The 13,683-nt window shown below is 38.5% G+C and overlaps 1 protein-coding gene across 2 annotated transcripts in view; it reads right to left on the bottom strand.

Moving 5' to 3' along the window:
- The window catches only part of LOC148833135 (tensin-3), an 84,215-nt gene extending 71,237 nt beyond the window's left edge, over positions 1–12,978 (bottom strand). Inside the window, exons 1-2 of one of the 2 annotated variants that reach the window (XM_088918210.1) lie at positions 12,951–12,978; positions 596–774 (exon numbers count right to left, since the gene is read on the bottom strand). In XM_088918210.1, the coding sequence (XP_088774336.1) occupies positions 596–745 (150 nt within the window). In that variant the 5' untranslated portion in view covers positions 746–774; positions 12,951–12,978. Of the gene's footprint in view, positions 1–595; positions 775–8,585; positions 8,654–12,950 lie in introns of those variants that run through there. The other variant, XM_088918209.1, reaches the window with a different exon arrangement.
- Positions 12,979–13,683: the final 705 nt, after the last annotated feature.

Raw genomic sequence — 13,683 nt, 5'->3', positions numbered from 1 at the left:
GCGGGGCAGAGGAAGTTCAAAGGAAATCAAGAGGAAATTCATGTTGCCAATAGAGAGAAATGTTACTACTCAGCACCACGCTGACCAAATGTTGCGAATGTGCTCTTGGCAGGTCTTCCAGTTATTAGCCAGGCATCAAGAAGGCAGGAGCAGCAGGAATAAGCAACAACTCTTCGTGACATAACCTGCATGCAAAGCGAACACTTTGCCCCGTTGCGTCAAAACCAAAAACCTCAGAGGCCAAATTCCATTTACGGATCTCATCACAAGTAAGACTGAAATCGATGCGGCTTTCTGATCTCAAAGAAAAATGTGGCACGCACAGAAATGCAATGCAAAAATAATTCTTTGAACCAGATTCTGGCATTTCGAACTAGCTATTTGTCGAGAAGGGCCAGCTGCTGGTGCGTTGGTATTGCTGCTGGTCTAAACTACAGGACAGTCTCGTTAGGTCTTGCTAACTGTTTTGCAATTTAACGTCCCCATCTGTCGACTTTATTCTGATAATTGTTTATCACATATAAAGTAATTTGGGGTCCAGATGTCAAATGACATTGAAACAGCATTCGTGAACAGGAAAGTAGGAGGTTCTTACTAAATAGTTGTCTGCATGTTTAGATTTGAGCATCCGAGTGACGTCCTGCAGGTTGGAGAGGTAGGTTTCCTCAGAGCAATCCCTGGGAAAGGATACTGCAATGATGCACTCTGTGATGTACGTCAGGTCCAGTTCATAGCCTTCCTCCATCCTGGACTTTGGACACACTCTCCAGGACACTGAAATGACAGCACAGCATTATGTTGGTAACTTTAGTAGTTTTCATCTCCATTTCATCTGGTGTTGAATGGGGGTCTTCACTGCATCTAGCATTTTCAGCAATGCTCAGAATATTTTAGTAACAATTGGGCACTCAGAACAGTTTTCAACAGCACCCTTGTCCACGAGCTGAAGGATCATCAGGCAAAGAAATGAAGAGGACCACCACCACTGCCACTCATTAGCTGCGAACATGTCAGGAAGCCCAGCAATAAACACCGATTAGGGCCAGCTAAATTCAGAAACGCCTTAAAAAGAACAAAGAGCCACATAGGTGAACGCGACAAATAACAGATGGAAAGGGTTTAGGGAAAGGAGCGAGGGAGATCATCTAATCGAGATCGAGCATCACTTGTTTTTATGAATTTAAAAAAATAATCATCATCATCAAATGTCGTCACTATAAACTGATACACGAGATGCAACCAAAAAAGGTGCTTCCCTAGACATTGTTTTAGTGCTTTTTCTTTATACAAAAATTATATATTTTGGGTCCTTCAATTGTGATGGGTAGAATCGTTGCTGTGAGAGATGTCCCTGACTATCTTTGTTTTGCAGGTCAATACAGAGCCGCACTCTGACTTGCCAGCTAACCTGCCCTTGTCTGACAGCTTCAGTAATGTATTTCATTACTGACTGATCCAATTACCGATGCCTGAGTGACACCGATGATGCATACTGAAGTAATACAATTATTATTCCCAAGACCACTGTTGTACAGTATTTATCATCCAAACATCATTTATTCCAGTGCGTAGCAAAGAATTTTGTTTTAGATTGCAAATCATGTGTTATAATTTTCAACAGAAAATGAGTTCCTGTGGAAGATGCTATGGCAGTAGGCAGTTCTGTCTCACAGCTCTAGGTTCTTAGATTGGACTTTGTCCTTCTGCACCTTTGTTTTCTGCATGACTTTTTTAAATTATTACATTGTTATTGATGTATTATTATTATTATTATTACAAATTAGTTCACTGAAATTGCATGTAGTTGAATATTCATGTATTTAAACTGATTTAGTTTCATACAGCAGCTTTCAACACAGGCCACTACCAAGTAGAATGAACCAATTTTTCATGAAATGCAGTAGAAAGGTCATCAGTACAGGAAACTAACATTTCTATACCTCTATTACCATACTTAATTTGTTTTGTGTTCTGGGGTATGAAGACTTACCTCTAAGTAAATATGTCTAGCAGTGTACAATAGCATGTTTTGGAGAATATTTAAATCGTATCAGTAAAGATACAGATAATGAAGGCTGTCATTTAAGGATGATCCCATCAAGACTAATACCCAGGGCTGAAAATGATTTAAACAGGGGTCTGTAACCCTAGTCCCAGAGAGCCTCCATCCAGCTTGTCTCACAGATCACCCCAGATCTGCTTGTTTTAAGATTGGTGTGACTTGTACATTATTGATCAATTTAGCCAATTCTTTCATCCCTGAGGGAATCAGAATTTCTCTATCTTTCTTGTCTTAAATAATCGCTAAATTACTTCAAACATTCGTCTGATTACAGCTCAGGTGTTCCACGTCCTTAGATATCAATGATTTTATGGCTACCAATACAAACCGCTGGATAGGACTCTCCAGGAGCAGGGCTGGAGAGTCCTGATGAAAACCTGTTCACCAGCTCACCCAGTCTGAGGCTTAGTCATTTCGATATAATGCAATTAGTAGACTAAGGTTATGCTCCTTTTACAATTGTCGCACTGTACAAGGGCACAGCAGCTGAAAAGATCATCTTGGTAAGATCAGCAGTGTTTCGATACACTGTTACAAGGATTTCTGAATGAAGCACCCCATAAACCAAAGGGGAAAACTCTCGTTTGGGCCAGCCAACATGTTGTCTGTTGGTAACTCATAAAAATTAGTTAAGGAATAAAGAAAAAAGGATACATTTAAGAAAGAAATCAGTTGGCTTTATCTCACAATATATACATTTAAAAATGTTTATATTACTACTTAAATAAAACAAAAGATGACCCAAAATTCCTGAATCCTTAATGCCCTTCAACTTTGACAAAAGTTGCTTTCTTGTTCAACATAAATAAAACTGATTTTAAACCTGACATACACACACAAAAAAGAGTCTCCACCTAACAAAAAAAAAACAGTGAAAAACTAAAGAGTGATAATCTCTTTCAGAAAGAAAAAGTAGCACTAGTTATACTAGAACGTGATTTACATTTAATTTGCATTCAGAAAAACAGCTATGAAATAAATATATATATACTTACTGATGAATAGTATATACAGGTAACTGAAACAGCAGCCTTGCTCAATTCAGTGCAGGAATGCCTTACATAATTTCTGGAGCTACGACAACCAGAGGCCTAAAATCTAAACTGTGTCCATTTCATCTAGCAGGAATTGTTCCATTTATATCTATGTTTAAAGTGACTAGCACAATTTCAGTTTTAATGTGTCCGAAAGAACCAGAGCAGTGTAATAGTCAAACTGCCAGATTACTGAAAACATCATGGCAAATAAGCCACCACCTTCGACTCAACCTTAGACCTTAGTTTTGTGCAGACTTAAATCGTGCACAAAACGGCTTCCAGGAGCTCCTTACTCCCGATATGCCCTCTGCACTAAGTAGTTTTTTCTTTAAACAAATGAAGCAACTTTCAGAGTATTTTACCAGACAGAACTACTACAGAGGTGCCTTAAATCCTGCTTTTCATGCAGACGACCAAGAAAACTAACTTCATATAGAGCAAACTGCGCGTGGACTTGTTTAAGCCTGCATTTTTTATTATCGTTTCTGCTGTTTTCTTATCCTTAAACTCTTGCCTCCCAAAGCCCTCAGTTAAGGGAAGGGGGTAGTTCCTCCTGAAGGCAAGAATGAGCGGTGTCTGGTAAACTGTTCAAAGCCCACACATAGCTCTATAATTCGAGTTGAAAAGGCAGAAAAAAAGAAACTCACAGAATCCATTCAACAAGCTGCAACAAGCCAGTTGGCAGATGCTGAAGATTAAAGCGTCTCAACTTCTAAATGAATCCCCTCCGGGAACATGTTTTTATATAAGCACTGTCAGCAGAGCTAAAATATGCATCAAAAATCATTCATTAAAATAATATTCCCAGGAGGCATCACACCCTTGCTGTGCATCTGGGTTACATAATGTCTCTGAATCTTCGTCCTAACGCAACAGGATCCAGAATGAAATAAAATTTTAAAAAGTAATAAACTAAGCCAAAGTGAGTGGACACATGAGCACAAAACAACAGTAAAATTGCAACATCCGTAAGACAAAACAAATAGTTCAAAACATTTTTTCAGACCATGAAATTGCAAATTGCAATTCCGTGCTGCATTTTCAATATAGAGTACTGTATACCTTTAGGATAAAATTAAGAATGGTTGATACACTTCTATCATTTCCAAGTTTGGTGTATACGTAAGGGGTCGAGCCATTTATGATGATTAAACATACAAAAAAAACAGCAGAAAGGCCTGGCTTAATATGGCACACTATATATATATATTACTCCAATTGCCGGAGAGGACTGTAAAATACACATCCAAAGTAGAAGCGAATGTTACAGTTACTACCTTGAAAATGTCTGCTCCCTTCACACCCAGTGGGAGGTGCTTTTTAACTCTGATCGGACCCTCAGTGCTCATCACAGGAACAGTCCCAGGGAGGGAGGTGAGCATCAATGTGCACGGCAAAGGCAACGATAACAACAAGTAGTGCAGCAACCCGAGAGGCAGCTAGCAGGGGAAACAAGCGGAGCTATCAGGTAGCAGAGAATTGTGAAGCACTGGATGGTGCTTGAAGTGACAGGAAGGTGCACGGAAGCGATGTCCAGTTTAACAATTAAAAGGCGAGACAATGGATTCTGAGTTTTAAAAAGAAGTACTTGAAAGTGGCACAGCGTGGCACGGATGAAATGTAACCCTATTAAAGTAAAAAGGCGACACACCAGCTGTGAGTGTGCTTTGAAGTTTAATATTTGTAGGATTAATGCTTCCTGGCTTTCAAAACTCCTTCAAGCAGTTTTCTGATAATTTATCCATTTTTTTCTAGCCCGCTAGAAAGGGGACACATCCCCTTCTTGGATCTGGGTAGGCTGGGTTCATTTTCACAAACACCCACACTCAGCATCTTCCCATCTGACAGGAGGGCAGCTTCCTCTAACTTGCTCTTGGCTTTGTAACAACTGCATCCAAAACTGCACTCCCCTTGAAAATGCCATGCGGGTACTCTGCCAGATCATTACCACAGGTGTATTATTTTTTAATTAAAAAAATGCTATTCATCCAAATCATGAACAAAACCAAAGACCGGAGATGAATGTTTTTTTCTGATGAAATACTTAAACAAAAGTACAAAAACCAATATTTCAGAGACTGTAATGTGACCTTAAAAATACAGGAAGATGGACAAAGCAGCTGTGCACACGCAAAACTGCAATAGGAAGTTAAACGTCTGTATTCACGGAAAATTGTGTAAATCCAAGCAAAGATATATTTAGCAAGTTCAACACAGCAGAACATTCAAAAGTGTGTATGTATGCAATCTAGAGTTTCACAGGCCTTCTTCCTGTAAATCTAGTCTTTCACATGATTTAAACATGCATGCAAAGGCAGATGAAAACAGCATGTTTTCAATTTAAAAATGATGACCTATGGCCTCTAAGAAACATTTTTCCACCTAAAGCTGTTTGACTCATTCAGAAAGACAATGTTTACATTGTTATTCAAGTGAAGCTTTTCTAGAGGAGACCCTTTTTTAAAAAAATATTGGAGAAAGTATAGCCTTATTGATTGGAGTGTTGTTTTCCTAGGTTTATTTTATCTGTTACTGTGTGCACATTTCACCTACAGTATGAATCATTAACAGAGCAGATGGCTCAAATGTGAAAATAAAGAATGGAGCTCAGATTCTTCTGCTGATGCGATGCATTATTTATTCTACGCATAGAAATCTGCCAATATACTGACCACCTTTAACTATAATAAGACACACAAATGAATCCTGAGAGTTGCTGGTGTACAGCGTATGAACTACAAGTACAACCCAATTAAAAAATCAAGGTACAGTAAAGTTCTTTTACTGAAAATCATGCCAAATCTGAAGGAATAAATTTTGTGAAAACTGTACAGTTATGTTATCCTGTTCAGGGAACTTCAGGCTATATAAAACCATATAATTTATCTAAATTACCTACTTAGGGAAACCCTGATCCATTCAGTTCTCAAAGACTTGCCAGTGGGCAGTGCAGCAGCAGTTCCGAAGGTCTTCAATCATGAGTCATGTCAAGAGGTAACAGTGACTAATGAAGCACTGGGATACCCCAGATGCTGTAGTCCTGTAAGAAACCCTTGAGCCACATGAACATGTGCTTCACACTGAAAGCATGTGGTAAGGGCTTGAAAGACCGATCCACACTTCAGTTGAGGACATCAGTGAGGTAGGCCGGTCCGTAAACACGTTCTCAAAAGGCAAGAAGAGATGTAGGATACAGCGCTTGTCACCACCACACCCTCCACCCCATCTGCCTGGGCCTGGTAACTGAAGACTGAATCTGTAGGTTTGTCTTCATACAGTATCGGGGAGAAGGTATAATGTTTTGTCTCACAAGCCAGAAGTCTAGATGCTAGCTAGTACTTGCCACTCTTATAAGCCTTCCTCGGTCATCTTAGAGTCATTTTAAGCTTGACGCGTAACCATCCTGCAGACGGACAAAACCAACATTTTGAAACTGATTTTTTGCTAAGCGGATGAAAAAGTTCCACACTCGAGGCCCTGCAGTAACCTGAACAAGCAGCCGTTTACACCTTCCGATCTCTGTCAGGAAAATCTTAACAGAGCAATAATGGAAATTCATGATTACTGATTCCACGATTTATGGAATATCTGGAAGAAACAGAAATGAGTTGAGTGATGAAACACTTAAGTCTTGTGAGTATATACTGTACAAACTATGCCTTTCTTTGCATTTGTTACATCTACCTGCAACTTAAAAATAGTTATGAAGGGAACAGAAAATAATTAATGTACTGTCAATGTATTTTGAAGAAAGTGTCACATGTGGCAATTCCAGTGTCACATTAATAAAGAATAACTGAATGGAAAGTTTAATAATCTGCTTTTTAGAAAGTGACCTTCTTTATTCCACCCAGGTTTGTGTGATATTTTCTCAAGTCAAAATTAACAGGAATATCAGATTATTAAAACATTTATTCATTAAGCAGTACAAAACACTGGGCTGAGCTCAGTTCATTTCAATGCATTCATTTAGTATACCAGCGGACAACTGCTGGTTTCTCTGTCATCAACATTTACTGTTTCATGCCAGTGATGTTTTTTTTATTGGTTTTACAAGTGAGTGCCAATTGTAGATGGGAAGCTACTGTTGTATAATTAGTTATTGTATAAAATAAATGTTTCCGCCCTTCAATTAAACTTAATAAACTGAAGAAAAAACACACTCTTATTCAAATACCCCTTATCAAGGTTGCTACACTCCACTGTTCAACAGAAACTGATTATCTCCACCATGAGCATGCGTAAACAGAAGTAAAACTGGGTGAGTCCCCCAACATCACCACATATAAGATGTGTTTCGTAATAGCTTTAAAATAACGTGACCAAACTGTTTATTTTCAGATGGGGTTTTATGCATTATGAAAGGAATGAAACACCCATTCTAACTGCCCACAAAAAGAATTAAAATAAAAAGCAGAACAAAATGGTTTTCTTCTTACAAGATACAGTTTAAAAACACACTGATGCATATTTGTCACTGGTCTAACATTTCCGAAAAAAAAGTGTGCATCCGCGGGCAAGTAAAATACAATTTAAAACATTTTCCCAATGAGTCCAAAAAGAAACGTGAACCTAAACTGAAAGAGCTGCCAAACAAGCAATACCTAATTATCAGCCTCTTTCCCAAAGGTTATAGAGGAATGCGTTCCAAAATGGATTAGGATTTTTTTCTCTTGCTTTCCTGCAAACTCCCTGTTTAATAGATTACACATGTCGACTGTGGCTGGTAGTCAGGAGCACATACATATTTCTGTACGAGCCACCGTGCTGTTCCCTTTAATTCCACTAAGAGGTTAACATGATGTCAGGCAGAGTTCTACCTTACTGTTCACACCTGTTTGCCTTGCTATCAGTGCTCGATTAATCACTTACTTTCCAAGACAAACAGTTTATTACCCCAGTTCCCTTATCACAACATAAAAAGACCCTCAGGTAAAAGAGATAATCACAGGCTGTTACTGCAGAAAGGAAGAAAAAGTAAAAAAAACAGGGATGTAAGGTAATGGAACTTCTTACATGTCATTAACAATGGCTGTCTACAGCAAAGCCTCTAGGCTACAAAATACCAGCTGTAGCACTAGGTGCCAAACTGCCTCCTTGACTGATGCAGTTTTGTTTTCTTGTTTCCGAAACCAAACCAAAACTACAGCCGTGCACTAAAACACTCACGTAAAATACATCCAATCACACTTTAGAGTATAAACTCTTTTCCCAATTTCTTTTGCAGGTTCATTCTTTTTCTCTTCTGAGAGCCAAAGTAAATCCAAGTGTGCATGAAGCACTTTTTGTGTTTCCATGAGCAGCTTAAATATTTCCACATCACCTCTTCAGAGCTCTTAATAAGATGAGCTTCACTGGGGACAGGGGGAGAGGGGTGGTGCTGAAACGGCAGGGGAAAACTACTTCATAACTCTGCTCCATTTGATACAAAACATGAAAGGGACACACAGGCACACCACCGAACTAGAAGATAGAGCTCTGCTTACCTTTAACGTCGGATTCAATGTGCTTTTGATCCCTCAGGCATAACAGAGCAACAAAACAAGAAGCTGACAAGCAGAAACGCAGAAACTTGGGGAATGCCTTAGATCATCTCTGTCCCAGTGTTCCCTCTTCTGAGATTGGAGTCGCTCACAAATTCAGTATGTACTTTGCCCCTCTGCTGCTACTTTGGAGGTTAGCTAAATGAAAACCCTACTCCAGCTCAGCCCCCAACACTTCCTTAGTGCTCGAGCTGCAGTTCCTGGCTGAAACAGTCCTCCCTCTGTGCTTGTTCCATGATCCCTCCCTCTGCTGAGAGCAGCCTCATTAACGCTGAGAGATCAGGAGAGCTGGAAAATGAGAAGGCTCTACTGGCACATGCATGGTGGTGGTTTAAAAACGACATCACTAGGTGTCTGTTAGGGAATCACATGAACAGCCACCAAAAAAAAATAAAATAAAATAATATATGCTGATATCTTTTGTGCAAAAGCTTAAAAAAGGAAAGGTAATAGTTTACTACACTGTGAGGTACACTGTGTACTAATGCAGTAAGAAAATTCGTTTTTGATTTTAAAAAAGCTTCAGAGAATCACGGTATTCAAGTTAATCACCTTTTCATCTTTAAAATAGCAGGTGAGCTTACTTCATATCTTTAAACAGATAGGAACAGAATCAAGAGCAGTAAGCATTTTTTAGTGGCACTAAACAGAGTGATCATCCAGGGCCAAGAGTAAAAATAATTTATACAGCAAGTCACATAGACAACAACAAACAACAAAAAACAATGTTGCAAGACAATTTAACAGTGGTATCTGGTTCTATCATTTATGTTTCTTGAGCAATCAAAATACATTTTAATATAGAGTGAACATAATATAGAGATTTAACATAGAGTGAACTTCTTAATTATGGTGTGCCATAAATTTTGTATTTTGTAAATAAACTGATATATTTTGATTTCTAAAATGAAAGATAAAGAATAAAACTTTGAGTTAGGATTGTTTAAGATCAAGTCCTCATTTGCAGTTTAATTTTCTTGCTTTGTTAGCTCCACAGGCTGAAGTCTGAAAAGGAGTGGAAAAGTGTCAGAACTATTCCTTTTTCCACTTAAAACAGTGGGTCTCTTCAAAACCCAACATCTGTGTTCTTTTTATCTATTTTAATGTTTTAATTGGGCTTGGTATAGTTACTGTAAAATGCAGACTTTTGGATGTTTTATTTGATTGGTATCTTTTAGCACAGGTAAATAACAGTAAAAGTCAATATGTTTCATATTGGGTAGCAGATAGCACCCCAGGTCTGGAAGTGAACCCAGGAACCCAGCGCCATGACCACTGCAACACCACACGACCAGCAATCCACAGAGAGATTAGAAATCAGCCCTGACCTGGAGCAATGACCTCCTTAGAGAGGACACACTTAGAGAGGACCTACTTCTCTATACTTACAAGTATAACGGCATGAGTCCTGCACAGGCCAGAGTCCTGGGAAGAACGACGTCACCGAAACAGCTTCACGGTGCACGATGGCACCCGGAAGACCCTCGACCTGCTAGAATTCTACACCCACTTCCAGCGCAGCTCCAGACAAAACTGAGCCCGGTCTTCAAAGTTTCCACAAGGAAAGGAAACTCTGGGTGGCAGTAATAGGCAAGTGAGAGCAATGAAATGCCAACTAACACACAATGTTCTGGCAATGTTGTGTTTAGGTGGTTTCATATATGACAAGTAGGACATGATGAAACTGTCATGTATTTAATTCCATGTCTCTGGCATCCCAATATATGTATTTTACATTTTTCTTTCACGTTTACTATTACAACGACATTAAATATTATACAGTTTACTTTTGGTTGAGTAGAAACCAAGCTTGTCTTTTTATCTCTTTATCACATTCATGCCAATCTTTCACACCTTGTTCACAACAGTTCAAAGTAAGCTATACATCAGTTTACCAACCAAATCTAAGCGACTGACTGGCCAGTGTTCCTCTTCATTAAAATAATTTGTTCCTCTCTACCTATCAATGATGCTAAAACTTTTGGTATTACAGTATGCGATACAGTCTATCCACATAATGTAGTATGTTAAAAATATTTTGTAGAGGAATGGTCAGTACAAGAGCTGTGTTACTAACGGAAAGATAAGAACAAAGCAAAATGTCTTCCGACCTTTGTAGAAATTTGTATACAAGTGCAAATAAATATAAAAATTACTTACTTATTTGTATGGTAACCAAAAGATGCCTCAATCCCATCAAATTATGCATGTTTCAAAAATGTACTTTTCAATCAATTTAAGGTCAATGGTATCTGACAAATTACTTTTATATCAGAAAACAAATGTGATTCCCTTAAAGTAGCAAGTACAGTGCCTCACTTTATGAGCTACCAGTGCTTTCTCCATTAACCAGGTCATTCTGCTGTTTCTTTAGTTGCACCACTGCCATCTTGTTGTCGCTGACTGTTGCTGTGCTCTTCAGCCTCATTTTTTGTTGCTTTTATGTTGTTTGCCCCAATACTTTTACACTTTTCTCAAAAGAAGTATTACAATTTGAGGTATTTTTCAATACACAACTGAAAATGATAAAAAATTATTTTCTCTGTGGTTTTTCTCATTTCTTTGACCGCACAAATATTTTGTGGTTGCATAGCTTGATGTTGAAGATCTGCTCTAGAAACTGACGAGATACACACCTGTCCAGCATGATGGCGATTGATTACATTGTTCTAATACCGGGAGGCCGTACTAGAGAGGCGTGTGTGTTTTCATCTGAGAAATGACTGTGTGGCAGAGCTGCGGTGAACTGGGAGGCTTTAGGAGTACCAGAAAGGAGGAACTGAGTGATGCACTCTCAGATTCCCTCCCATCTCCCTCCTTTCTGAACCAAGTGTTCTCCCAGTGCTGCCTGTGTGGCGACAGTAATCTCGCGGTGACAGTGCCATCCCGTTAATTTCACCCATGAACACTCAGGCTGAAGCACAAGTCTCGGTTTGTTATATTATAATGTTTAGAAGATCACAGAAGGCCAATTAGCCCATCTAATCCCATTTATTACTTAACTGATCTGAGCTGTTTCTTTAAGGAACACAGGCTATTGGCTTGAACAACATGGCTGGGCAGCTTGTTCCACACTCCCACAACCCTTTGGATAAAGAAATGCCTGATATACTTCAATTGAAAATGCACTTCCACTTATTTACCACTTACATGTTTCTGGAACATGGTTCATTTTTTACAGTTCGTTTTGAAGAAACCAGGTGAATTGATTCTGTCACTGCAGGAGGTCTTTTTTGTCGGAGGATTGCAAATACTTGGTATGAGATCCCCTCATAGTCTTCTCTGTCCAAGACTAAAAAGGTTTAGTTCATTCAGGCTGTCAGTGTAGGACGTTTGCTCAACCCTGAAATGTATCGGTTTCTCCAGACTCATTCCAGAGTCTGTACATCATTCCATAATAGGGTGCCAGAATTATACACAAAATTCTAAATGAGGCCTTTCTAGTGCATTAAACAATTTTAATATACCATCCCTTCATCTAAATTATATGCTTTTAAACTGTGCATCCTAACATTTTGTTTGCATTTTTAATTGCTCGTCTAGAACATGTAAACGATGTGTCAACATAAACACCCAAGTCTTTTTCATAAGCAACGCTTTCATCAGTTTCAGGTTTGTCGACCTTGAAGCGCCACCAGATATAAGAGGAATAAACAGGATAAACTTTATGTAAGGATATAACCCATTCCTAAGTGATTTATAACAGCAGCATTTTGTTAGATAGTAACTGCCATTACTTCAATTACTAAATGTAAATGAGAATGCATTATGAATGCACAACTACACATGTAAACAGACAATATTAATCATAGCTTATTGGGTGTATGACATGTATAGAATTAGGGTTATAAACAGGGATGTATGGCAGGGAAGCTAACAGAATGTCTCCAGTTAAAACTCCAATCTGCACTTGCTTCAAAACCATTCTATCTCAGTTATCAAATTAATAATTCCCAAATATACTAAAGATCCTAAGGTTTCATCCACAATAAAAGTATAATGATACATAACATGTATTGCTGCATATTAGGGAGTGTCCGTTGTAAACAAACATCTTATTGCAGGCCTTAAACTTAAAATATTATACGAGCAAATCAAACAAAAAATATAAATAGCCATCTTAAATGGGATAAGCGGCCCACGGCGGGTAACCAGTCAAAAAGTTTGAAAGACCGAGTCTTTCAGGAGACTCTGTACGAGCTTTCTTTATGCATTTCGCTTTCGTGATAATATACACCGGCTGTAATCACGTTTACGTTATAAACCCATTCCCTTCATTTTCTGAAATATTTAAAAACCTTTACCTACCTTGTGGACATTAGCTTATGCGCGTTGCATGCTAACAAACATAATTACTGACACGTACTAGAATGAAAAAAATAAACGCGTAAGTCGCCGATTTAGATTCTATATACACTGGGTTTCATGTTGATGCTAGCAAGAAAAAACTTGAAACAAAATATTTACACACGAACAATGCTTAATGCGCATGTTGCAGCACGTCTCAATATTATCTACGAAGACGTCACCTATCAAACAACAACATGAAGTTTGACAATCTCCACTTTTTATCTCTTTTTACTGTGCCAATCCAAGGCAGGTCTTAAATGTGCGTTCTACAGTCATATGTAAGCTACTGTACCAAGCAACAGTCAGCAGTGTACAGAGATATGCATACTTAAGTTAAAGTTTAACTTCATCTGAACCGGTTGTAATAATTAAAAATAGTCACTCCGCGCTGGTTTGCTAGCGCAATACCGTGCGTGAAGGTCAGCATTAGAATTACCAGTGTTACTTCTCATTTGTCTATTAACAATGCGCATAATAATTTTTTAAAGAAGTGGGTACAATTGAAAGAAAACAGATTTTTGTCAATTAACTATGCATAAAAAACGCAAAATGAAAGATTGTTTATGCCTGTTTCACTCGGGAACGGACCACACACCTGGAATGAGAACTGGGTGAGATTTTCTGACCGCTCCTCTCACATGAATAGGAAAAAAATCAAATTTCGCCGCATTAGAATGCATACTTTCCTAAC

Source organism: Atractosteus spatula, chromosome 6, assembly GCF_055471065.1.
Source record: "Atractosteus spatula isolate fAtrSpa1 chromosome 6, fAtrSpa1.hap1, whole genome shotgun sequence".
Taxonomy (NCBI): domain Eukaryota; kingdom Metazoa; phylum Chordata; class Actinopteri; order Semionotiformes; family Lepisosteidae; genus Atractosteus; species Atractosteus spatula.
Note: the sequence above shows the minus strand (reverse complement) of the source record. Positions and strands in the feature narration are given on the sequence as shown.